Consider the following 26831-nt stretch of genomic DNA (forward strand, 5'->3'; position numbering starts at 1 on the left):
TGGGGCAGCCACAGCCTCCCTGGGCAACCTGTGCCAGTGTCTCACCACCCTTAGATTCTCACATCCAACCTAGACTTTCCCTCCTTCAGTTTGAACTTGCTACCCCTAGTCCTATCATTGCAGTTCCTAACACAGAATGCCTTTCCAGATCCCTTGTAGCCCCTTCAGATATTGAAAAGTTGCTCTGAGGTCTCCACGTAGTCTTCTCTTCTCCAGGCTGAACAGCCCCAAATTCCTCAGCCTGTCTTCATAGGGGAGATGCTCCAGTCCTCTTAGCAACTTTGTGGCCTCCTCTGGACTTGCTTCAACAGTTCCATGTCCTTCTTGTGTTGAGGACACCAGAACTGTGTGCAGTATTCCAGGTGAGGTCTCAGGAGAGCAGAGTAGAGGGGAAGAATCACCTCTTTTGCCCTGCTGCCCACACTCCTTTGGATGCAGCCCAGGATTCAATTGTATTTACTCATATAACTGTGGTACAGAAGCACATGTTTTAAACCAAGAAAATATGTAGCTACTACTCTCTGTCTTGTAGGGAAGAAGTTGTCAGTGGCAGAGAGAACTGTCCCACCTGCAGAACCTGTTGAACCAGTGCTGTGTGGCAGCTTAGCCATTGGAGGAACATCACTGGCCATAGCAAAGGCTGGTGCCACCATTAGCCATGTCCCGTTGTACTTGCACATTGCACTGCTGAAACATGACCAGGTACATGTGGCTTTTGTCATTTCGTTTATTTTATCCCAGTTATCATTATTATTATAGAATTCTGAAGCCCATAGTGCCTCGTGGCAGTGTTAGTAAATTTACCCTTAACACCATTGCCTGTAGCACTCCTTGAACCCTGTGCCATAATTAAAATATGTAAGAAATTATTATGAGTTTTACATGTTTATTTTCACCATTTCAATTACAGGAGCCACCTAAAGAAATGAGTCTACCACTGCCAATGGTTACTCTGTTGAACTGTGAAAAAATTGCACCTGCAAAACTGAAATTAGTGAAAGAAGTTATGCTTATACCACCAGCTGAGTTATCACTCAAACAGGTATTGTGTCAGTTTTGTTTTTTTATAAATGTGTTCTATAGATGTCATATAAACTATGTACATGAGTATATAGATATTTTCAATACAGTCCTTACAAATCATATTTTTCATTTTTTGCTTGCAAGGCCAAAGTCTTAACAAATGTTGGTTCAGAATTCTAACACCCATTACATTAAAATAAGTGAAAAGATGAAGAGTTAAAAGAAGAAGCAGGAAGATTTCAAGTTAAAAATGTATGTTGGTGTAGAGCAAAAAAATCAGTGCATTGAAGAAGATGGAGGGGAATTGTGTTACACAACAATAAGGGATTTACATTCTGTTTAGAGTGTATTTACATTTGTAGATTGTAAATAGTATCAGGTGACTGATGTAGCCTACGAACCAACAAAACTCCTAACAGATTCACAGGAAAGCATAAAATGTTGGGAATAAGCTTCTTTAAAAATGAAATTGTGAAGATGGAAGGGAATACAAAGAGCAGGAAGGATGAGACAGATGGGATCAACCCTCTCTGTTTTGTTTAACCATGTGTTGCATTTTGGAATGTATCTGCACAAGATGCTACTTTAGAGCTGTGATTTCTGCTTTGTGTGCTGGTGGCCTGAACAAACAGCTGAGCTCAATTCTCTTTGTTTTTCCTTTAACGTTTTCGAATTGGCATCGAGAGCTGTTAACGAGGTTGCTAATTCTGTAGGTTCAAGCCGAAATGCCTCCTGGTGCTCACGGGAGAGAAGCTGTTTGCTGCAGTGCACACATAGCCCTTGGTCCTGTGTTGGTGTGTTGTCAGCTGTGACTGACTCCTGCCCCCTTCAGTATTGCTTTCCTGGCACAGTTTGAGAACATCTGAAATGTTAGCGAAGTTAACATTGAACTTTTACTAACTCTGCTGAAAAGGAAAAAGAGTCTTGCATTAAAAGTGATGGGTTCATTTCACTGAGCATCCATCAATGTTTAAAATTAAGACAGGGAGGAGTTTTTTTACTGCTTCCTGGAAGTATTTTAAAGGTAAATGCATTCCATCAGATTTTCCAGTTAGGGAATCTTAGATAGAGTCACAACTGTGAACAGGGATTATCATCTTCCCACTTCTCCGGTATGATGCGGGCCCAGATGTTGCTTACCTGTTAGATTTGGGAAGGGATACTTTTGGGCAATAGACTGCTTTTTTTTTCTTTTTTCCCTTTCAGCAACATAGTCAAATATTCCCTGTCATTCCACTGCTGCTATCCCTATATCACTGAACACTTGACTGTGTTCTGTGGGTGAAGTGATTGTGTTCAGGAGCCTATAATGGGGTGTTTTTTGAAGACTTTATTATATAAAGATCTGCATTTAGAATAAGTGCTCCCTCTCTCCTGATGTAAGCTGCTAAAATGAAACAACCTAACTTTCTTTTGAAGATTACCGTTGTTTAATTTCAGAGCCTGGAAAGAGTTCTGGATGTTCAGAAAGAAATGACAAGACTGTTGGAGACTCCAGGCAAAGTGGTACCGTAAAAATGTGTGCTAATAATGTGATGGACTTCATTTGATCTTTCTACTACTATTGTCCTTTTAAGCATGAACATGGAATTCTTCACCTGTTACAGCCTTAGTCTTAATGGCACAGAACAGAAGATGTGTTTGTCTGACAGGGGAATAAAATATTGTCCATTTAGTGATACTAAATTAGCAAATATAGAAGAAAACATTGTTCTAAGCATAGGAAGACTTTCTGTTTACCTGAAGAAATATCCTGGGAGTGAATGGTGTCACAGTGAATGTACAATACCTTGCTACACCTCCCACACATAGCATGTTTTATTTAAGGTAATATTACTGTACCTTAAATAAATATCAGTGCTTTGTGGAAAGCAAATTTGTTGGGTTTCTCCAAGTACAGAGTCTAGATTCTCATTTCTGACATTCCCCTCTAGTTTGAATGGGCTAGATGAGAATCTTTTGAAAAATCAGTGTTGGTTGGACTGATGCCCACATAGAAATACTTGAAATGAGTCCTCACCACAAAATAAAACTGGATAACTGCTGATAGTATTCAAGACAAAACAGAAGCTGTTTCCTAACTTAAATATTTGTGATGTCCTTAGACCAAAATTCAGTCCACTTTTTAAAAATGTTTTCCCCAAGGTCTCTCTGTAATCTTTGTGTTTTTGCATGGAATTGATTTCTTCTTTCTCTCCCAACAGCCCACTCCTCAAACAGCAGACAGTAAGAAAGGAAAAACACATAATTCAGGGAAGAAAGCTCTGGTAAGAAAAGAGATTTTCATTTTAAGCCTTCAACAAGGTATTAACAACAGCAGGGAACCAAAATGTTCTTAAGAAATGAAACATTAATCTACATCACCATTTTGGAAAGGTCAAGACAAGACTTAAATATTCCAAATGCTCATGTTTTGCATAATAATTTAGATTCTTCTGGCTATACCTTCCATTCCTGTGGAACAATAGTGCAAATAGGGGAAATTCTTCCGGGATCTGGCAATTTTTCTCATATAGAAGTCCTGGTAAATTATCCAAATGAGCATTTTTAAGGCCTGTAGCAGCAGCAGAGAACAGGCTCTTTGGATCACATAGGCCATAAAACTGTTACCTGTAAGACTTGACTATTGTGCTGTTCCCTAACCCTTGGAGCTTAACTCCCTCCTTAATCCTGCTGCATTCAGTTCCCAGTTCCAGTTTGAGGTTATGGATAATGGCAGGTACAAACCAGAAGCTAAAGGGCAGCACTCACAGCAGTGCACAGGACATTATTTTATATAACTCAAATGATCTTTTTTTAGCACTTCAATACCTGTAGTTTATAGGTGAATTTTCCAGATAGTGGGAGAGAAATGCCATTCACGTTTTGCTTTCCATTTTGAGACCATTAAAATATTATCAGGTGAGAACTGTGGCTGCTGTGGAGTACAGAAAACAAAGGGTGAACAAAATTTTTCCTATATTATTGGTGCTTAAACAACACAAAATTCTTTATGGTTAAGCTGCTGCCCAGTGTTTTTCAGGTGGGTCATTTCCATATTCTTACCACAATATGTACTGCAATTGTAAGAATAATTCCATAAGATACACACAAAGAAACAATGCATTAGATCCTCTGAAAAAAAAAAAAATCCATTTATTTCAATAGGATAAAATTAAAGGAGATAGTAATGAAACTAAATTTTAAACTGATAAAAACACCATGTTAGTTTGAACTTTTTTTGGTGGGGAAAAATTACAAAGTAGGCAATGAAAAAGAACTTAGTTAGGTTATAGAAGTAAAACCAAGACAGCGAAAAATGCTTTTATGAAGATAAACAATGCTTTAAATAATAATAAACAAGGAACAACATATGGATGCCTTGAAAAATCACATGAAACTGCATATTTAACCTCTGCCTGATGTCAAATGTTGCAGCATTTCTTGCTGTCTGTTGCTGCAGCTTAGTGCTCCAAAAGCAACAAGTCAAACAGATTCTCTTCACTTGCATGTTGCTGCAAAATAATCTCGTTACAATTTGTTCTGCATTTTCTTCCTGATTTTTATGTGAAGGAACATTCATATATTGTCTTTAGCTAAGTGCCTGTTCTCTCTGTAGTTCCCCAGCTCTTGTCAAAATTTATGCCTTCCAATTGACTTCTCCAGTCCAACTCAGGTTTATATCCTGCTGCTTTCTGGGCAACTTAATGCCATTTTTTAGAATCTGAAATTCACAGATTTTAAAGTTAAAAAAACCAGTGTTTGAAAAACCTACAAAAAACCTGACAGCAGAAGGACATGTGAAATATTTTCTCAACACAACTCTGCTTGTGAAATGAATTCTTGGAAGATTCTAGGGCTTCTTGACCACTCCATAGAGTCCACATCAAACTTGTAGCTGAGGATAAATGAGTAAAAGCTGTTTAAAAGTGGAAAAAATGTTTTTGTGGCAAAGGGTTGGTCCTCAGGACTGGAAACTTGTACACAGCATTTGTGGCAACTCAGTGGTTGTTAAAGATGCCTCTAAAATCTTTTTGCAAACTAGTACTGGCCATACAAGACTGAGAACTGCATGGCTAGACATATTTCTGAGGATTACTAGCTCTTTACTCATTAGCACTTGATTATCTCTTCCATAGGAAATCATCCTTAAAGCTCCACTGTGATTTCTGAGAACAGATTTATAATTTGATGACTAAATGCAGACTGAAACGATAGTCAAAAGATACATATAAGTATTATCTGTGTGTGTAATTAAATTGATTATTTTTGTTTTGTTTTCAGCCACAAGCCTTAAAAAGGATCTCACGCTTAGGTTGCCTAACAACAGGATGTAATAGCCTAGAAGAACCAATACTCCTAATGCAAACAGCTTGCAAAAATCTAGGTCTGGAGCTCGGAACAGACGTGTACTTAGCAATAAATTGTGCTGCTCATGAGTTAATGGATTATGTAAGTTATTTTCAATATCTCTTTTCTTGACTGCCATTTTTAAACAATATTTACTATTACATTGCAAACTCACCCAGAAGCTTCTAACACCATTTTTAAGGTAGCAAGCAGGCAAAAAAAAGAGAATTATCTCTGCATTTATAAACTGTGGTCAAATCAGTCCTACAAGTGTAGCAGATGTGTTACTAGACTGGGAGTGCAAGGGGATGAGGTATGTAGACATGGTTTCACTTGAATCCTTTGAAAGGTCTAAGTCTGCACCACCCAGGTTTATTCCTTTCCTCTCTTTATTTAATAAGATTTTTCAGATCAGTCTCTATCAAACCTAGCAAACTGTTTCAATAGGCAAACACCCACTGCAAGCTCTGATTCATGAGACGTGTGAATTTCACCTTACATCTCAGACAATTTGCAATTAAAGTATTAAGCAGCAAATCCTGGTTGGTTGGTTTGTTTGTTGTTTATTTTTTAATTTCAGCACGAGGCATAAATGAAATAATTGTATTCTATTCACCTTGCTTTGAAGGATGAAGAAAAGGAATTATTTATTACTTTGCTAATTCCTTAACACCACTAGATGTTAATTTTTCCATTCTGTCACACTACATCTGTTGTTTTCTTCAAACTGTTCTGGCATTCCCATGTATTTCTACTATGGTTTGTTTGTATACACATTAATGTTCATCTCATTGTGCATTCATTTTTTTAATTTTTAAATATTTTTGTCTCCAGATGAAGTCTAAAAAAGTTCTTGCCTCTTGTTCCACGATCAATCAGGTTTTTGTCTAAGCAGACAAAGAAACTTCCTATTCCATTGAATAGCTCGTGAGATTTTGTGTGTTTGGCTGTTCTGTAGTGCCAAAGCTTCCACTGCTTATATACTTTGTGAAAGTAGTTGCTTTCCTGACAATCTGGGAAATCTGTATCCTATACCAGAATGTGCAAAATCTCAACCATTCTGCCATCAGTAATTCTGTAAATTTCTGTTATTGAGCTGTTAAAGTCACTACAGCAGTGGTGTCCCCTAAATAATCCTCCTAGGCTGCAGTTTGTGCTTCCCACAATGATGACACTAGTTTTAAACTAGCCTTTTTTTTTATTTTTTGAAAGGGAAAGACTCAAGGCAGTACCTTGTCTCTGAGCACTGAGGCTGTACTCCTTTTTCCCCAGCAGTATTTTCTTGATTAAAATGAGGACAAAACAATTTTTGGAAGTGAAAAATGAACTTTTTTCATGCAAGATTCAGTGAAAATGTCGAATATTGCTAACTTTACGCTATAGTGGTGTAAAATTGGCAGTGCTGGCTAGAAAATGCTGAAATAGATCTGTCTTGTTTTGGCAGCAGCATCTTTTAGAGGCTTTGGCATGAGCCACTGGAACTCATTGTCATTTAGGCAGAGTTTTTTTACCAAGGTGCTGACAGCTTAGACACAGTGGAGGAGTGAATATTTGCTGCTTGAAGAACTCACACTCCACTGCCTTAATGCTGGTAGTGTCACAAGTTGTGTATACTCTGGTTTTTAAGGTCTTACTTTTCTTATCTTTCATGCTTTTTACTTTGTTTTCTAGGTTAAAGGAAAATATGAGATACTCACAGGCACGTTCAAGAGTCCTGGTGAAATGGTTGCCATGTATGTGGAACTGATTAATAAATTTCCTTTTATTATTGCTTTGATAGATCCCTTAAGAAAGGAGGTAAGATACCACAGTGCAGTGCTTGAAAAGCTGATTCTGTGTTCAGTGGCATATCACTGACCTTGTTGCATTTTTACAAGACATGTGAAATACAAAGCTTATGGTTTTTGAGTCTTTAAGCACAAAACTAGCACTATAAAATACATCTAAATTCATTTGCATACCTTTTATCGACAGTAACTCTATTTTTTTCCTATATTTTTTATATAATTCCTGCTAGAAAATACTCCTGGCATGAACAGAACACAGTCAGTACAAATATCTTAAAGGATTGCAAGAAATTGCTTTTTTTTATCTGATTCTACTTCCTAACCCACTGTTGTTTTTATTACGTTTTCCTTCTTAGGTAAACAATTCAAATCCTAAAATAAAATTTAAAATGCAAGTGATTGATATTGTATTATATCATGTTGGAGAAGCAAAAATTTGGACATAGTTGTATATTCCTTGGAATCACCAGAACAAATTATTGCTGTTCTTTCTGCTGGATATTTAAAATCAAAGGCAGAACAGTTCTGTCACTGACAGAATTTCCAGGCAGAAATTTTAAAGTGGTAGTAAGATACCATGTGTTTTCCTCTGTTATCAGTTAGAGGAGTTAAATAGTGTGGCAAATTCTACAGCAAAAAAAGTACAATACTATGAAGCATTTTATCAAATTGTGGGAAAGAGACAGATTGCAGAACCTTAAATATTCACACTTAGACATCAGATTACGTTCCCATGTATTACAAAAAAAAGGGTAAAAACTTATTTGTTGCAAAACCTGCAATTGTAGACATAGATTCTGCAGGTGCACAACTTAATAGAAATTTGCTCTTGGTGTCAATTTGCCACTTTATCTGCTTTAAAATAAATACAAGAAGTCATGAAAAAAGCACCAAGGTTGTGATTGAAGGGGGAAGCAAAAAGTGACGTTGGCTTTGTGAGTCTGCCCAGAGCCCCAGTCAATACTTCTAAAACAGATGAGCTGCAAAATCCATCTGATTTTTCTTCTTAACTGGAGCTTTAAAAGTTCATTTTTCAAGTATCCTTACTATTATCCCTACTATTACCTCACTCTAGTTAGCCTTGGCTCCCTGTGCTGTGTCAGACTCTCTGAGTTAGCCTGTTCAAAACACCAGATTATTCCCCACTCCTGCCAGGGCTGCAAACTTCCTTGAGAATTCTTAGGAAGAAACATATTTGCAATATGAGAATCTGCAGGAGAATTACAGCAGATGCTGAAGGACAGTTGGAAACAGAGTTAGGGGAAATGCCTCTCCTTTTCCTCCCCCCTGACAAATCTCAGGACTTTGCCCATGCCACATCTTTGCCACAGATAATTAGGTCCTTGAGGATTAGCTCTGGTACCAATTCAATAATTCATTGCCAGGCAGCAGACCACTTCAGTGCTCAAGTTTAAACATTTGTTCAGGTGTCAAAAACTTCATTTTCACTTACTTAGAGGCTTGAAATCCATATGGGAATGGACCCTGACACAGATTGTAAGTAGATAGGTACAAAAGTCTGATCCACAGACCAAGAGTTATTACTGGCAGAATTCTGAGGTAGAAAAGTAATGTTTTTAATATGAGAATTTTTCATTCTGTGGACACAAAGCAAAGGAATTGATAAATTTCTTCTTTCAAGTTCTTTACATACCCTTGTCCTTTATTTATCCTTACATATTAGTACCATGTGGACAGTGCATTAAAGTCAAGAAACAGAGACCCTGAGAAATGGAGTTTTGCTGGAAAGAGAGTGTTGTGTTCTGCTGTTCCATATGGGTCAATCTTACAGCTCTGATCCTTCTGTCTTGATATGTGTCACCGAGTCTATGACTGTCTCCTGTTGCATTTTGTTCCATTCAAACAACTACGACTCTTAAAATATTAACACAAGAATAAATCCTCTGAATAATTCTGTAAAAAATTATTTGATAGGCCATTAAAAGAATACACATTTCAGGAAGGCAATCAAAACAGCAAAGCCCTACAGTTAATTTAATTTGAAATATTTCAAGCTATATTTTATGCAAATTATTTTGCTTAATTCCAGAATAAAATTTATGTTTTCTAGCCAAACCTTAAAGTCCAAGGAAAATCCTAGTGGTATTTTTTTGGGGGGTAGACAGAGTATAAATATAAATACAGTATTTTTATATGAAGAATATATTTAGGCTCAAACCAAATTACTATTTCATTTTTTATTTTCATTGCCTCCAGTCCATTTAGGTTTTTTAACTCCAGTTATTTCCTGGGTGGTTTATGCAGGACAGAGAGCAATGGAGTGAGCTGTGCCATGCCCTTGGTTCCAAATGTTACCTGATTGCTGAAGATGGTGCCACGTGTATTTCCAAACCTCAAACTGACCAAAATATAAACACCCCAATGTGCAGTGGTGTGGTCCTAAAATATATTAACCAAACCAAGGTGTCAGACCTCATAGACCTCACTGGAATTCTCCATGGTGAGTACAGAGGGAAAGGCTGACAGTGACAAACCCTACGAGCTGCACCTGTAAATATTCCATCTTTTTCTTTCATTGTTGCCACTTGTCAGAAGGAACTGGAGTTCATGTTTTAATTCACAAATCTGTGGATGTTTGTGTGTGTGTGTCCTTTGATGCTGCAGCTAAGTGTTGTGCAGTTAGAGATCAGAATGGAACAAAATACAAAAGCTGTCGTCAATTAAAAATTCCAGACGAGTCCAAAACATTTACAATTGCTGTTTATTTAGATTATTGACTACATATTATTGAGCCTGTGTGGTGACAGCACTGAAACCTCGTGCAGGTTCCTGTGTAAGGTTTTTCTTTGTGTCACTTTATTCATTTTTATACCCAAGGAATACGTGGACAAATTTAATCTAAGTTCTTTCCTTATTCCTTAAAAACACCCAGAATCACTGTATCAAAGGGAATAAATAGCAACTTAAAAATTTCATTCAGTCAGGGTGAGGAAAAATCATTCCTACAGTAAGGAACACGTGTAAAATAAATAGCAGAGCCTCCTAGGCTGATCGGACAGGTCAGTGAGGGACAGAAACTAGGAGAGGATGTTAGACACTCCCTTATCCATGCTGAAAACAAAACATCGTGTTAACGCAGCAAACTCAAACAGTTCACATTTTTATGAGATGAGTTTCACTGGTTTTACTCCTGTTTGGATTTAAGCTTAGCCCAAGGGTAAAATGAATAAGAAGTGCAAACAATTTCTGTGTTGACTATATAAAATAGACACTAATGAAGGTTCTCACTCCCATTACATATAGGTCAAAGACATATTACCATATTAGGAAGTCCAGATGGAGAATCTCCTGATGACAGCCTCGTGGATCTGGTGAGTATTGAAAGCTGTTCAGTGGCAGAATTGCCAAAATACTGCTTTAAACATGTACTAGTTTTTAAGGAGAAAGCCTTTTTGTGCCTGAGAAAGAAACATTTTTCAAAATGGGCTTTTTCCAGAGTTTCTTTTTTCCCCACAGAGAGTTATTCTTTGAGTTTAAAGAGAACACACAGGAAATCTGCCAAAGCAGGGAGTATATTCAGAAGCGTGTATGATCTATTTGCTTGCATTAGTTTATTAAAAAATTGGGAGTCACTGAAAACATTCTGGTGTAGTAATAATATTTTAAGCAAAAAATTCATAACACCGCTATATTTAGCCTTTTTGTGTTAAAGCTACATTTGCAAATAAAACCTCATTTCATGTGCCAGTGAAAATTACTGTTTGCACCTGGAAAATCCTTCGTGAAGAGATTTTTATTTCTACTTATCGCAGGGATTTTCGCTGCGGAAGGATAAGGGTGTTAAATTAAAAGGAGGATAGTGTTTAATAATTAAGAATGACTTCACTTCCCAAAGTGTGGAGTTCTAAAACGTGCACTTTCCCATTTCAGGCTGTTGGCCTGGGTGCCAGGTTTGTCAAGTTGGGAGGTCTTTCCCGTGGAGAAAGGGTGACCAAATACAACCGCCTTCTTGCTATAGAGGAAGAACTGGCCAAGAATAGAACTCTACGTATGAGCTTCTTTCTTACTTTGTTTTCAGCTTGCAATGAATACGGGAACAAAGATTGGAGGGAGAATGATTGAAACTGCACCCCAGGAGGGAAGCGAAATCAAAAGACTATAAATAAGGGCTGACAAAAAAAACCTAGGATAGCACTTGCCACAATGTATATTGTTGTCCTAATGGATTATCTGTTTACTGAATGTTAAAATAGACTCCTTCTTGAGGAGTAGCCTACATTAAGCTTTTTTTTCCCCCAGAATTAATTGGTTGGAGTCTTGAAGCCCACGGTGCAAAAGGAACAAAACAAAACCTATGCATACAACGTGTGGAAAAGCTGCCAAAATGGAATTTTAGGCCAAATACCCCACCTCCCTTGAGCCCCTAAACATATATTGCTAACAAAACTTCATTTCACAACCCTCTTTTGTATGTTACATTTCCAGCAAAATGTGTTTGGAGAGCTACAATTGCATGGGTAAGCCCTAAATAAAACCCAAGAAAACCCAAAGTTGACCATGCACATTCAGCCTTAGCCACTTGTATGCATCTGCCTGCCTGGATTTCAGGATCTGCATCTTCTTTTTACACTACACCGAGGCACTGTTAAATGCTTAACAGTTCATTAGAGCCACTTCTCACTTGCTCAGGTATCAATCAAGCCAGAATAAAGACATGGAGTCTGAAGGGGAGGCAAAGAGACAAGGAGAGGAAGAAAGGAAGGAAAGGTTTTGCAAGAATTGCATTGTGCCTAAGAAAAAGAAACTCGAAGGAGAATTAAGTCATTTTACCCTCTTGTTTCTAATAATTCTCAGTGTTCTGTACATAGGGCAGCAGCACTTGACATGCACACTATGGAACAAAGTTTGGAGTTGAAAATCTTTTTATTGACGATATTTTTGAGTTTTTGAATTCTCCCCCTTTCTCATATAGAATCACTGTAAAGAATAGAAACAGGCAGAAATCCTTTTGATAAGAAAGTAGTGTCACAGATTGCACTTTTCAAAAACAAGACAGATAATTATACAACTATGAATTTTAACTGCCTCAGCAGTGTGAATATATTCCCTGCTCAAATGGTATCATCTAAACAAAAGAGCTCGTTTGACAAATATTTAGACCTCAATCTCATGAAACGAAATAGCAACAATTCCCAACACTGTTAGTGGTTTGGCAGAAATAAAATCCAGTAACTAAATCAACAGCAGGGAAATAGTGAGCTGTCTGTCTGAGCTGCATACCAAACTCCTCATTTGGCTGTGCTGTGAGCTGGGGAATACGCTGGAGAGCCCACGCGGAGATAGAGGACTGAGTGGCTCAGAGATGGAAGGTGACACTGACCCGTCAGGAGGGCCCCAGGAGTGGCTGAGGGTCCTGCAGATGGGACCAGGAGCTGTCCCACTGCCTTGGCCCCTCTCCCTGCTAGTCGTTGGGTGGTGCAGACCTTGGCCGACGCGCAGCCCCAACGCTGTGTCCCCTGGACAGGCTGTGAGCTGCTCTAGCACTAACAGAGCTGAGACCTGCTCAGGCATGGCAAAACAGGGAGTTGGGTGCTGAGGATAGGGAAGAAGGAGTCACAGAACTGGGAAAAAACAGCAGTGAGAACTGTTGGTGGCAGAAAGTACCTGTGAACTGTTAGTTATGGGACCCACATCTACACTTGGACTTAGATAAAATTGTTCAAGGCTGGGGGAGAGAAGCTGATGGGAACTTTGGGAAGTGCACCAGTGCAGAGGAAGAGGAATGTTCAAAACATAGGGCAGCAAGGTGAGATCAAGTGAATGCAATAACTATCCCAGCTCAGGCTGCTGTGCACCATGCCCTGATCCTATAACCAAACTGCAGGACTGGTGCTCCTTTCTTTCTCAGGACCAGACTTTTAAAGGTGTTGAGACTCTTGCAAACATCATGTGGCATTCTGAAAGCATCTGTGTGCACCAGGGAACATTACAAGAAACTGGATTGCAGCAAACATGAATTTTTCTCTTCTATTTCAGGTCAAGCAGAACTTGAATTTATTGCTTTTGCTGAAGAATCACAGCCAGAAGAAGAGCTTTGTGATGTGCTTCCTTCCCCGAAACAGGATTTGTTGCCTCCACAGCTCTCTCAGCCAGCCTTGCAGGCTCTCAGCCCTCCTGCTGAGCCCCCAGAGAACAGCACACTGAGCTAGGCTGTCAACATTAAGTTTTGGATAAATTTCTAAGAAAAAAATATTCTAGTAGAAAACTCATATATTAACTTTTCCTTAATCCATTTATTTCCAAGCCCTCTAGGCAAACATTTCTAAAAGTATTCACATGCTGCCTTCTCTTTTCCCAGGGCCCACTGCTTTCAGCTGAAACCAAGTTAACTGAGCAGTGACTACAGTTTGAAAACACCACCAAATTCTGTGCTGCATTTACAAATTGACAAAACAAATACTGCTGTGTTAAGGCTAGAACTACATGTTTGTTTGGGGAAAGTCAGACTCTTTCTCCATACAAAGAGCAAGCTGTTGACAAACAGTAAAAAAAAAAAACCCACCCCAACAACCCAACATTTTACAAAAAACAAAGGCCTTGACTGTTATGCTGCTCCATCCCCCCACACCCCCTCAATGCTGCCCTTAGATCCAGCCTGCAAGGGAGATTTTGCTCCAGTTCTAGCTATCAACACGAGTGCATCAGTGCAAACCCCAAATGTAGGGCACAAAGCTGTAACTGGCCCCACTAGAGAGCTGCTCCAGTCAGAAGCAGAGAGTAACAAGTCAATTCCACAAGGTCTGGGAAACATGTCAGGAGTCTTTTTAATAAGCAACAATGAAAAGTTAAAGAAATAATTTATGTCTTAGGTAACAAAACAGTTTAAGTAAAAGAAATACTTCTTGAAAAACTTTCGGTTTCTGTGTCATTTGAAAATTCAAACATATAATACAGCAGCAATAACTTGAGGAAAAATACATATATGAAATGTTGCATTTTAAATCCAGTGTAACAGATAATAAGTGAAAACAACCAAAACCAGCTGAAGAAATGAAGATATCAATGAGAGACAAATTTCCCCAAGTTTATGAATTGTATGTAGCTCAGTAAGTAGATCAAGTCCAAGATTTTCTTAGCAAACATGCAAAAACCACCAAAATAGATGTGAAACCACCACACTCATTACTATCATTTTATTTTTAGGAAAAGCACCAGACAGTTGCATGCAGAGCCAAACCAACAAACTCAGAACATTCATCCCTCAATACTATCACTGTTTCAAATAATTAAATAAAAAAGGATCCAAGTGCATTCAAGTACGTGACCACCCAATTCAAGTTACACCAATCCTTAGGTAAATCCCTGATTACATTTGTTCATTCATTATAAAAGAATGAGATACTTGCTGAATTTAAAAAGAGACTACAATGGAATGGGAATTGGCAGTGGAGCAAATCAATTATGTTCCCATCTCACTGTCTTCATAGGAAGTAAGGGCTGAGGGAAACTGGGATTTGTGTTATCAAATACAGACATCTAAAGTGTCACCTAATAAAGAAATTAATGCCACCAGTGTGTTCCAGGTTCAAAGCAAGGGCTTGTTTGTTAGCACTGTGAGCTTTCAGCTGGGAGTTCTCAAAATACTGATTCCAAATAACGTGCAGCCCTAGAATGACTCAATCCCAAATGTAGCCCATAGCCAGCAGTGCATAGGGCAAGTTCCTTGTTTGCAGCAGTAAATGCAGACTCCAGTTGCAGCAGTTCCCAAATTTGCTATGGAACATTGAAACAAAACCAGGAGGAAATCCTCCTTTGAAAAGCTTTTCATCCAACTGAGAGTACCAGTGTCAGCCCACAAACCTCTGGCTCTGGTTAGCATTGCCAAAAGTTTTGGTACCACAATGAGATGCTGCACTGCCTCTGCTTTTCTGTCTCTGGGCTAGCTGTCCCCTGAGCAACCTAAAACAGAAGTGCTGTGCTTGTGCTTTTTGTTTCCTCACAAGAGCTGTGTGGGGACAGCAGTAAGGGACCAACAAGATACTGGGTTAAGTAGGTAGCAAAATATGTTTAAAGCAATGTGTCTAAACATGTTTTTTTCAATAATTAGTACCACCCCCCATACTGAAGCTGCTAAGTGTTTAATCACCTTCACAGGGTCTAACCCAAACCTGTCCAATTCCAGAGGGATGCAAGGGGCTTCTGGCAAGCTTTGGAATGGACCTTTAACAAGGCATCTTCTCAATAAAAGAAGAATTTTAAAATCCTTTTCAAATACAGTTTTAAAGCAAAGGTAACTGATACTACCTAAGAAATGAATAACCATACCTGCAAAATTAAAATGGGAAAGGGATGGAGTGACACACAAGTTATTTAAACACTTCAGTGCATGTAACAAAACTGCATACAAAAGACCATTTCAACCTGTATTATTGAAAACTGTCTGGAGTACAGACTGTAGCCCCTAGTAACACACCTAAGCAATTCACATGTCCAGATAATGATTCTCAAAAGTTACAGCCTTTCAGAATAACAATTAACAGCTCGAACTATCTGTTTCTTTTATCTTCTCAACATTAGTTTCTTTATGCAGTGGCTTGCTCTTTTCTTCCTTTGCTTTGTTCTGATTCAGGGTGTTTCCAGACATCTGATCCCCACTGGTGGACACAGGATCTAGAACTACAACGGATTCATTGGTCTGTTTTTCACTGCTGGAAGCTTTTCGTGTAATTTCTGTATGACTAGTTGATCTAAAGGAAAAAGAATAAATATATGAATACAGGTAACAGTTCGTATGTTCAGAAGAAAGACTATAAATACACAGAAAAGCATTGCTATTAGTATGACCAGGATAGGTCTACTAAGGTAGTAAACAGATTTATAGATTTAACAGCTGTTACATACAGATGGTAGTGCACAAAATGCAACAGTCACATTACCACTCCTGAATCGTTTGTTCAGCTATGCATGGAAGATGAAAAATGAACTCTTAAGGCACTGAAAAAAATCCTTAGACTATAAAGGGATCAGTTTAAAGACAGCCTTAAGCATTTATTTTCTCTCTGCTCATCTCGGAGCTGGATTTAGGTTCCTCCTTATCCAACAGAGCAGTTCCACTCAGAGAAAATGCTACCAGCTCCTGCAATCTGTGGGCTGACAGTCCTGCAGCCTGGAAAGGAGCATGTGGCTTCCCCACACCTCCACCCCAGAGCCACCTGCACAGGGATGTCACTTTGCTGCACTGCACTGCGGGGAGAGACAGGCACAGTGCAACCAGGTGCTCCCTCCCTGTGGCTGCTGCTGGTCTCACTGGGAACAAGGGCAACTGGATTCTGGAAATTCTCAGTCTGCTGAACTATGGAGGGTGTTAGACCTCCAGTCTGTGCTGCAGAAATGGGGTTACACCACAAGTGCTTGTGGTGCAGGGACTTGTGAGGATAAAAACCCCTGAGTGGGGAGAGAGGAAGGAGAGGTCAGAGACACCAGGGCTGTTGGTCAAGGCTGGCATCAAACCAACTTGTCTATATTCAAGAGCACTTGTCTATATTCAAAAGCTTTGTACTAGTGGTGAAAACATACAGGCAAATCCTTAAATTAGCTGGGATACACCAGCAGAGAACAAGGCAAACACTGGGAACGCTCGACCTGAACAGTGTCAGACTGGGGTGTTCTCTAATGCCACCTTAACCCTGCTGGGTGGGCAGACAGGCAGTCTGCAGGAGCAGGCTGTGCATCCTTCCCTGTGCCTTCCAGAGCCTGCCCATGTGCCCCAGGGCATGGAGCCAGGCAGGCTCAGGGAGGGCAGTCACACCTGTACTCAGCCTGTCTTTAGGCAGAGCCTTACACACCAGTATGGACACACCAACACAGCCACAAGCACCAAACTGGGCAGTGCTAAACCCCTTAGTGCTGGAAGGTCCCACACACACCACTGGGTGTGCAGCTCTGCTCCCAGCCGAGCTGTAGAGCTGCAGCATACAACTGCATTGGCTAGTGCAAAGTCCTTTTTTTTCCCCCCATTTTTCTTTTTTTTGAATTTTTCATGCTCACTTATATGGAACAGCCTTCCATACTGGTAAACACCCTTGCCATGAAAAAGTAGAATCAACTGGAGACCAGAGAAAGAAATTCAGCTACTGGATCCATCTGCTATGAACTGCCCTTTATTGTGACAGTCTTTGTCCTAGAGAAAATGACAAAGAAAAGAGAGGTCACCCCACTCAACAATTAGAGCTGGGGTGGGCAATGTATTAGCTTCCACCTGACAGGGAGCGAGTAAAGGAACGGGTTAAAAACAAATAAATAACCACAGAAACAACAGTTGCTGCACTCTCCATTTCAGACAGAATTTACTCAGCTTGCTGCTGCAGCACTGGATACAGCAAATGAAATTCCATGTTCAAGCTTTAATTACAAGAATTGTCTCTAACAGTAGAACTTTGGTATAAGTTAATTAATGCAGAAATTGGCACTAATAGATACAGTTTCAGACTCATTTGATTATCATCAGAAGCTAGTGATTTCATAAGGAAAATAATGCTTATTTTATGCAAAAGTTGCCAATCATCCCTGAAAAATACAAGGTGGGGAATTTTGAGTGTTACAGCAAATTAAAATGTTTAAAGCAGAGTAAAAAGAAGAGGGTTATTTTAAAAAGTGCTACTTTTGAAAAGGTGATTGCCCAACACTATCAAAATGGTCAAGCCATAAATGCCAAGTTCATTTTTATTTCACTTTGGAGGTAACTATCTTTCAAATCCCAACAGCTGGACTATTTAATACAATCTGGTGAATCAAAGTGTAATTCGTCACTGGGCTCACAGTGGGGAGTCTGCATTAGTGGATGGCAGCATTCCAACAACTGATGCACAGCCAAACCCTCTGAAGTCTGTTTCATTTAGAACAAGAATGGATAAAACTGCAATCATATTTACCACCTTCAAAGGACAGAAAAATGAAAGATGTCGATATAAAGTCATTTAATGGCAAAACCCGGTGATTAAATCAGTGTTTCAGGCATAAAAATAAGAATTACTATCTGACTTTGTTGTACTAGTATTCCCTTCTTCAAGTCCTTTACACTGGTGCAGTACCAGCCTGACAGTGCTGCTCTTACAGCTGAGGTGCTGTGAAAAATTATTAACCCTAGTTATCAGGTATTCATAGCTCACTTTCAACAGTGTGTCAAGAGCAGAATGTTTCAGAGCAAGAGTGAACGTAATTTTGGTGCTCCCTTTCAAAAAACAGTTTTTTACTGTTACAAATAAATATGGGAAAAACAATCAGTACAAACAGAGTTTGCCAGAGTTCTGAAGAGTTATAGATTTGTCCAGACAAGGTATTTGCATTTAGTTCTATGCAAAGCTCTTCCCTCATTAAGATTGTTAATGCTTTTATCAGTATTCTTGTTATTTGTCCAAGCAGAAATTGAGAACCTAGTTCTATTGTCCTCATTCACACACAAGTGTTCATAAGTCTGCATTATTTTTATGACTAACCACATCTATTCTGATGACTAAACACATAAAATCTGTACGTGAAATCCAGATTTGGATGATAAATGCACTTTAGATTCATTCTATGGGATATACAACGTCCCACGCAGCTTGTGCTAAGAGAATCAAAGGTAATCTACTCTATTCATATAGTTACAGAACCTACAGAAGGTGCAAAACTAAAGGGTTACACCTGATGGGCTGTCTGGGAGCCAGCACTGCTGCACCCTTTGTATATGATTTACACCAGGAGTACAAAAGGTCAAACCAAGGATCAGACTGTCAACTGCAACTTGGAATTCCTTTGTTCCCTCCAGTTAATACTAGAATCTTGGTATTATTAACCTTGCTCAGTGCTCTGTTCATGAAATCATTGTAATAAGTTTCCATTAAGAAACCAGAATTTTATGTCAATATCATGGAAGACTTTTTGGGTGACATCTCATCCAATTATCTGACTAAAAGCAGAAGACTAAAGGAAATCATTCCAAGAAAACACTGCAGGGAAATCCATGTTTTTTACAGCATATTTAGAAAATATTAGCAAAAATCTATCCCAACCAAGAATGGCTTTGTAAGTACACAGTAAAAGCATGGGAGACTCCACGTAAACCTTCTGCCTGGAATTCAAGGTGGTATGAATGAAGCCATTTCTGCTACAAAAGCTAATTTTATCCTCAAAAAAATTTATTGGGAGTAAAAGCAAATCCCACAGATGTGTTTATTAAGTATTTCAGGATTCTTAACAAGGCAGGGGAATAAAACAGAGAGGAGCAAAGGCTAAACCTGAGCAATAGTCAAAATACACTAATTCCAAGGGATGAACATTTTCAACAAACAAAAATTTCCATTATACTACTACCAGTATCTGTCCAAAGGAAATTACAGGAAACACAAACAGTGACACTAGTGAATCAGTTTTGTTGTTCACTTCTCTGACAGTAGCAGTGCTGCCTGCAACACCAGACACTTGTGAGCAAAGTGCATGAAACCCTCTCCATTTCAGACTTCCTCTGCTAAATCTGGCTGAGGAAAAAGGTGGCCAACAGAGCAGCCAGCAGAGCAGAACTGCAGACAACCTTTAATATGGAGATTGCTCCCATTTTTTGGTGCTAACTGCAGACAACCTTTAACATGGAGATTGCTCCCATTTTTTGGTGCTTTATTTGAAAATGCTCAAAAAAGATCAGCAAATTAATCTAAATGAAGAATCTTGGAGAGCTTCTACCTGCACTGAGGAAGCATATGGAGAAGTAAATGCTAAGGAAAAGATGTGACAGTAGTTTTGAAAACAGTTAAAATTGAGGAGGCCTCAAACTTCCAGAACATCCCATTGTTTTCTTTGTTGTTCAAACTAAATTGCCCATGTTCAAGCTGCACTGGAAAACCTCTGCAGTTCTGTCCAGCTGAGGCTGAGCTGCTCCCTGCAGAGCTGGTAGATGATTCAGGGGTACTAAGATTACAGGCAGGAGAAGGAGGACAAATCCTTTAATTGTATAAAATCATCAGATTAAGACTAACCCTCTCTGTAGCTCACTCTGTTAGCAGAGAACTCTGCTGGCCAGAAACACAATGTTTCCAAAGTCTGAAAAAACCCCATCAAACAACTAAAAACGCAGGGCCAGAGCCAGACACACCTTTCCCTTCTGTGCCTACACACTGCAGGGGGTCACAGGAACACTCCTGGCTCTCAAGGGAACTAAATTGTCACCTATTCTCTCTAAGCAGTTGTCACAGAATTACACTCATGCTGGGTTAAACATTGGGGGAGAGATTGGCAGAGGAAGTTACCTGCACACTGAGGTAAGGTCTCAGTTTCTCTATAGGACACACATTACTGATGTCTCCCCATCAGCACCACCTCAGCACAATTTCACACATTCCAAATCATCTGCTTAATGGCCTCAGACCCTTCTTCTAACAATCTCCTGCGCTGAAATAACATCTTACCTAGGGTTTTCCAACTCAAATTTTTCTTCTGAATTCAGTTCTCTGAGCTATCATTAGTCAGTTGATTATTCCAGAATCGACCTGTATTTGTGGATGTTGCAGCCCTTTTCCCCAGTCCCTCCCTTGGCCACTCACACGAGTGGACCAGCTGACTCAGCTGGAGGCCAGTGCTGTGTTTACACTGAACCACAGCAGTAACCATATCATGTGTGGAGTCCTACTTCAACCAGACACTGAAATGCTTTACCCCTCTGCATATTTAGGTTAGATTGTCTAACCTAAATCAGGGACAGGGAAGATTCAGGATTTTACTCAATGAGCTGTCTATCTACTGTTCACAGATACATTTTCAAAACTGGTCTTTTTCAAAGGTGTGACCCTCCCTCCATGAGAAGGTTGTGCTCAACAGCTACTCAACATGAATAAAGAATGATGAATATAGGGCTGAGGTAAATGTTTCCAAGTATCACCTCCTCCCTCAGATTACAAGCCTTAGGAAATGGATGGTGCAGCACAGAGAACTATCTCATGCACAGCTATTCCTAAGGTTTTCTATAGGAAGTCATACATTAAAATCTAGGTGAAGAATAAAGAATAAACCCTGCACTGCAAGAGACACCTGGTAATTATGAGACATGCAGTCCTCTGCTGTGCTGTGAAAGGTTTGCTTGGCTGCTGCAAACAGCTGAAGTAAGTCACACCTTTGTCAGATTTCAAGGAATTGCAAATGATGAGAGAGCTGCATCCTTAATCTAAGGTAGGAATAAAGAAAAGAGAAGCCACAATAAATGTCTGCATGCCTCTGGTACTGGCCCAGGCAGTGTACTGTCTGCTTAGTTAAGATGGGCTACTTTAGGGAACGGTGTGGTGCCACGGGAGAGACATGGAGAGGGAAACAGCCTGTGCTTCAGCACATGTTTGGGGAGAAGGTTATTCACTGATGTAGCTCTTATATGGCCCCCAAGCTACCCATTAAAGGCTGGATCACATTTCTAGTTTAGTTTCACCCATCCAATGAATCCAGGGATCCAGTTTATGCACTAAGAATAGTCCAGGATGCAAATCAAAGCACAGCAAATGGGGCCAATAGGGAGATTTGCTGCAGAAGTGCTCTGCTGATCCAAACTAAACTGCTAGTACAGAGGTACCCAGGGAAGCCCAGGAAATGGTCTGACTTTAGAGCCAAGCTGTGAGACATGCTAGCCAAATGAAGTTCCCTCTGATGCCTGCTTCCAATGAGCCCAGGTTCCAAACACCTCGGGGTTTGGATGCTGCTTCCACCAACCTCTGCAGCAAACAGCACCCAGGAGAGAAAAATAATTTCACAGCAACATGGTATGGGGCCTCCTGGTTACTCCTGCTCCTCCCTGCCAGCCTGGCTGCAGAGGAGTAGGAGAGCCCCAGTGCCTTCTCTCTCACTGGAAAACCATCCTTAATGATGAGTCTTTCCAATTAAGCAGGTTTACACCAGTGACTCAGTGCACAGAAGCCCTGCAGCACGAAGAAGTCTGGCCCACCACATTTGTTTTAATGCTTTAAACAGATAAATTAAAGTGAAATGTGTCTTTCAGGATGTCACTGAATAGGCAAGCTGAGAAATAAATTGAGCTTCACATATGCTTTTATAACACATAACAACTGTGACTGTCAACACAAGATCCTTTTCACTGTCAATTCACCACGCATTCTGCAAGACCTTGGGGCCTACAATTATTTCCTTTCTTGTAAATGCAATTTCCACTTAGCTCTGTGGAAGAAAGGTAGACAAAAGTTGGCAGGAGTTGCTTGTATTTTCTCAGCTGTTCAAAATTGTAGAAATCCACGAACTACAAACACAGTATTTTTCAGGAACAACCTCACCTTTCTGGCAGGGTAGGGGTTCAAGCAAATGCAATGGCATTATTCAGGTCAAATTAACTGTTGAACAAATCTTCATCTCTCTGATTAAATTAAAATGAAGACTGTTTTCCTTGTAAGGATACTTAAGTGAAATAAAAGGGGAAAATACATATGATTGGAAAAGGCATTCTGTTTTTAACACTCAGTACAAATTAAATACAACTGTAGAGCACAAAAGGAAATTGGGATCTTTATCCATTCAAAAATAAATTATGAAAGTACCTGCAGAAGAGTGAAGAATCAGTTCATACAAGTAGATGTGAACTGAATATCCAGCTCGTTTCTCATGACTTACTCCTCTGAACCAAACAATGGAGACTTGCTAGAGTTGGTACTGGTGGTATTTTTTAACTGACAGGGCAGGAAATCAGAGGTTTAATTACCCGTGATTACAATATTCTGCCAATCTGATTTGTCTCATCTATTTCCCTTTCTTGAAGTGACAAACTGACAAACAACTTGGCAAGGGAACTGAAGCAAGTGCACAGTTTAATTCCAAAGGAGCTTGGTATTGTAAAACAAACCAATCTTCCAGGGAATCTGTCTGAAATAAATATTGCTGACACAGGTTTAACTCTCTGATGCTGAACTGGCACCTCAGGTTTTCAATCTGCTGTGACAAAAGATTCTGCTGCCCATCTGTGTAAATGCAGAACTAACTGTATTTTTAACTTTTTTAAAGAATGTTGACATTTCAAGGTAATTCAAAATTTTTACCAATAAATTTAAGAGCAACAGTCAAGGACTTGTTTTGGTCCAACAGAAACTGCACACAGACCAATATGACTCACATGATTCTATTTTTTAAAACACTCTGCTAGAACTACTCTTTTAAAAAAAAACATCAATAGTTAACTATGTAAGTATCTTCACTCTTCAAGATATGGGGAAACACCTCAGCACTGCTATTTCCTCAGGAACTCGAGATTTTTTTGGCACAGAAGATGAACTTTTATTTGAATAATGTTCACAGACTTTAGAGGTAAAGAACTTTATTACCAAGAATTTAATTTCTACTTCCATGTGAGACTGCAAATTATTTGAGGAGTCAGTGGCAAACAGCTGCAGAATGTACATTTATCTTGTTAACCAGAATTGATATTAAATCACTTTCAAAATACACCAGCTAAACAGACCTAGTACCAAAATATATCTAGAAATCCATATTATACTTACTGTAAAGTAGGCTTGGAGCCTGTTGCACCCTTAGGCTGGTTAGAGACAGGACCTGAGTCGGGGACTTTGGAAGTGAACTCTGTCTCCACATCTTTCTTGTTCAGAGCTGTCTGTGCAGCACTAGCTCCAGAACCTAGCACAGGCAGAGATTTTGATTCTGATGTGGCCAAGATTCCAGTCGGACCTAAAACCCAAAGAAATTTAATGATTCTGTTAACCAGACTGATGTAGAAAAAAACCCCACATGAGCACAGCAGAACTCAAGCTAACTGCAGAAATCAAAATGGAGTTTTACTGAACAGCGTCCAGTGCACAGAGAGTGTCACAGAATGCTAAGGGTTGGAATGGACCTTCTAGATCATCTAATCTCAACCGTCCCATCAGAGCAGGTTGCTCAAGGCTTCATCCAACCTGGCCTTGAACACTGTGTTGGGGCAGCCACAACCTCCCTGGGCAACCTGTGCCAGTGTCTCACCACCCTCACAGGAAAACATTTCTTCCTAACATCTAATTTATATTTCCCTCTTTCAATTTATACCCATTTCCTGTCCAATCGCTGCAGTTCCTAACAAAGATTCTCTCTCCAGCTTCCCTGTAGGCCCCTTCAGATACTGGAAGGTTACTCTGAGGTCTCCACACAACCTTCTCAAAACCTATCAAAATACCTATTTGCAGATTTTGCTCTCCTGGCTAAGATTAACCCCTTCTTGTACCACAAGTAGCACCTGCTATATTGACACAATTGTGCACTCAATCTCCTTCTCTTCTGGGGTGCTAAGTCCTGCTGCCCACACTGCACTCCCCAGTCAACTTGCTGGTGCTCTCCCAGCCTGGAGTGCAGTGGGAGTGAGAGGCAGCCTGATGACAGAAAAGCCTGTTCTCAGTACTAATGAGGAGTCACTGAACCCTCTCCAAAGTCCAAGATAAAACTATACAGTGACATTCAAACCAGCCACATCAGCATCAACCACAGCACAGAGTTACACTTGCACAGACTGTGTTTGCAACCAAGCAGAACATCCAACAGTTTCCTACAAATGCTAGTAAAACACAGCATAAAAACTGCAGACCCTTGTTCTGCAAAGGAGCTTAGTTCAAATCATCACTCCTAAAGCCTCATTTCTCTGGTTATCATTACTTTCAAGAGTATTTTCACAGTAGGCTCAGACTATTAACTCCAGCAACAATGTCTGAGCTCCAGGCTGGAAAGAGGAACCTGAGTGTATGTGACTGTGTGTGTAGAAAATCCTGACAGAGGCATCTCTTGGAGAAAATGTGGATGAAAAGCAACGGGTGCGATGGGGAAAGGAGTCACTGTAGAAGTAAACAGAGTTCTCCATAATGGCTGCAATGGCATGGTCTGGAAGAGAAAGTAAAGCTTCAAGAGTCACTTAATGCAGGGAGAGGAAGAGGACTACAGAAGAGTCCACTTACTGCCACTGTCCTGGTCCGTGGTCACTTTCCGGCGCCGCAGAACTCGCTCCAGCTCTGTTTCACCACTGTCTGTTTCAAGGGACTTCAAGCTTCGGGAACTAGTGGATTTATTCAGTGTTTCCTACAGCAAGAAATAGACGTGAGAAACTGAGGACATATTATGCCTTGCCAAGAATCTTATAAACACAACTTCAGAATCTTTTAAACTTCAGAAAAGCAACAGCAGTTCCAGAGTAGTGTGCCAAGCTCTTCCATTACTACCACAGTGAGTATCACCACTCCTACCCTTACTTGGATTTCCTGATGCAGGGATAAACCACACTTACCTACACATTAAGGGGTTGATATCAGGCTTAAGAAAGATGCTCTAGATCACTAATGAACAAATTCTGATGCTGGCAGGGGACTTTATCTTAAAAAACTGCTAGAGCATTATCATGCCCATAATTAACCTCTGTTAGCAAAACACCAAAGATACATATTTCACTGCTCCAGCAGGTTTTGTATTTTAGCATAGTCCCATGTTTCTGTGTCCTGGTGTGTAAATTTATCTCCAGAAGTCAGTATGTACTAGCTACAACTGCAGCATGTTATATCCTGTAATCGAGCTGATCTACCAGAAATCTGACCCTATGGCTACAGACTCCAAGGTTTCTCTTTGTCATAGACATAGATCTCAAGTTGAAACAGTTTTTTATACATACAAACCAGAAATGCATGTTATTACTGCCTTATGCCAAGGTTAGCATGTAGCAGCAGTGAAGCTGCCAGTACAGCAGCACTTTTCTTAAGGTGAGGGATAAAGAGGCTTTAAGAAAAGCCTGAAACTTCACAAACTTTCCCAGAGGAATTTAAACATGCATATCGTTCTCAGCATATAGCTCTCAACTCTTAGCACTGTAAATCACAGCTCACAGGCAAAGATTATGCTTTCATGAAGATGGTAAGCAGTATTTTAAAGTAGCCACATTCAGGTATTAGGTCTAAGTGTTGCATAAAAGGAAGAGATACTGCTAAATACAGTCTACTTCTTGATCACCCCCTTATTCTCTTTATGAGTTCTGCCATCTTTAGGAATGCCTAGGAATCCTGTTTATTCAGCCTTCCAAAACATATCAGACTCCTATAGCAATTTCCCAGACCATGAATAACATACTCTTGACATCTTTTGTTGACAAGCACATAACTTCTGAGCAGAAATAGCCAAGGACCAAAGGAAATGGCATTGCAAGCTGTGCTACTTTCAGGAACCCAGGAAAGTAACTCTGAATTCTTCACCCCTGCCCAAAAGTTAAATATTTTCTTCTGCAACTATTTCGAGTTTAACTGAGCAAGTACATTATCATTAGCAATATGCTCCAGATCTGTACAAATGTACACATACAAAAGCAAGTAAAAAACCAGAGTCACTCAAGCTCTGCAATTTACAGAACAGAAACGTGTTTTGTTTGTAACAATTACATGGAGGTCTACATAAAATGCATAATTAGCATAGTAACAACAAATGTTTACTCCACCACATTCCACCCCCATGTTTGTTGTCTGACTGTGCATAATCACTGGTCTCAAGAATAGACTGGAGCTGGATTTTATTTATACAGTTTGTCTTACACTGCAAATACCCTGAAAGGCTCAAAAGCAAAGAGCCAGACACAGAAGTGCAGTGACTGCAGGTTTCTCTCTGCTCCCTCTGAAGCACATAATCAAGTCTCCTCTGATGTCAGTGATACAGTGTTGAAGAAATAAAACAGCTATTAGAAAACGAAAGGACCTTCAGCAG

General features: G+C 39.8%; 2 protein-coding genes across 2 annotated transcripts in view; one reads left to right on the top strand and one right to left on the bottom strand.

Annotated features, from left to right (window-relative positions):
* Positions 1-13309, top strand: part of ENO4 (enolase family member 4) — a gene marked incomplete at its 5' end in the record, with an annotated part of 19894 nt that extends 6585 nt beyond the window's left edge. Inside the window, 10 exons of the mRNA XM_009072843.1 lie at positions 533-702; positions 911-1042; positions 2464-2529; positions 3228-3290; positions 5287-5454; positions 7024-7149; positions 9405-9600; positions 10404-10471; positions 11031-11148; positions 13137-13309. Of these exons, the coding sequence (XP_009071091.1) occupies positions 533-702; positions 911-1042; positions 2464-2529; positions 3228-3290; positions 5287-5454; positions 7024-7149; positions 9405-9600; positions 10404-10471; positions 11031-11148; positions 13137-13309 (1280 nt within the window). The remainder of the gene's footprint in view (positions 1-532; positions 703-910; positions 1043-2463; positions 2530-3227; positions 3291-5286; positions 5455-7023; positions 7150-9404; positions 9601-10403; positions 10472-11030; positions 11149-13136) is intronic.
* A 1734-nt stretch (positions 13310-15043) lies between these two features.
* The window catches only part of KIAA1598 (KIAA1598 ortholog), a 51322-nt gene continuing 39534 nt past the window's right edge, over positions 15044-26831 (bottom strand). The window contains exons 14-16 of the mRNA XM_009072842.1: positions 25052-25172; positions 23618-23801; positions 15044-15847 (exon numbers count right to left, since the gene is read on the bottom strand). Coding sequence (XP_009071090.1) covers positions 15634-15847; positions 23618-23801; positions 25052-25172 — 519 coding nt within the window. The 3' untranslated portion in view covers positions 15044-15633. The remainder of the gene's footprint in view (positions 15848-23617; positions 23802-25051; positions 25173-26831) is intronic.

This window comes from Acanthisitta chloris, unplaced genomic scaffold (genome assembly GCF_000695815.1).
Source record: "Acanthisitta chloris isolate BGI_N310 unplaced genomic scaffold, ASM69581v1 scaffold31424, whole genome shotgun sequence".
Classification (NCBI taxonomy): Eukaryota; Metazoa; Chordata; class Aves; order Passeriformes; family Acanthisittidae; genus Acanthisitta; species Acanthisitta chloris.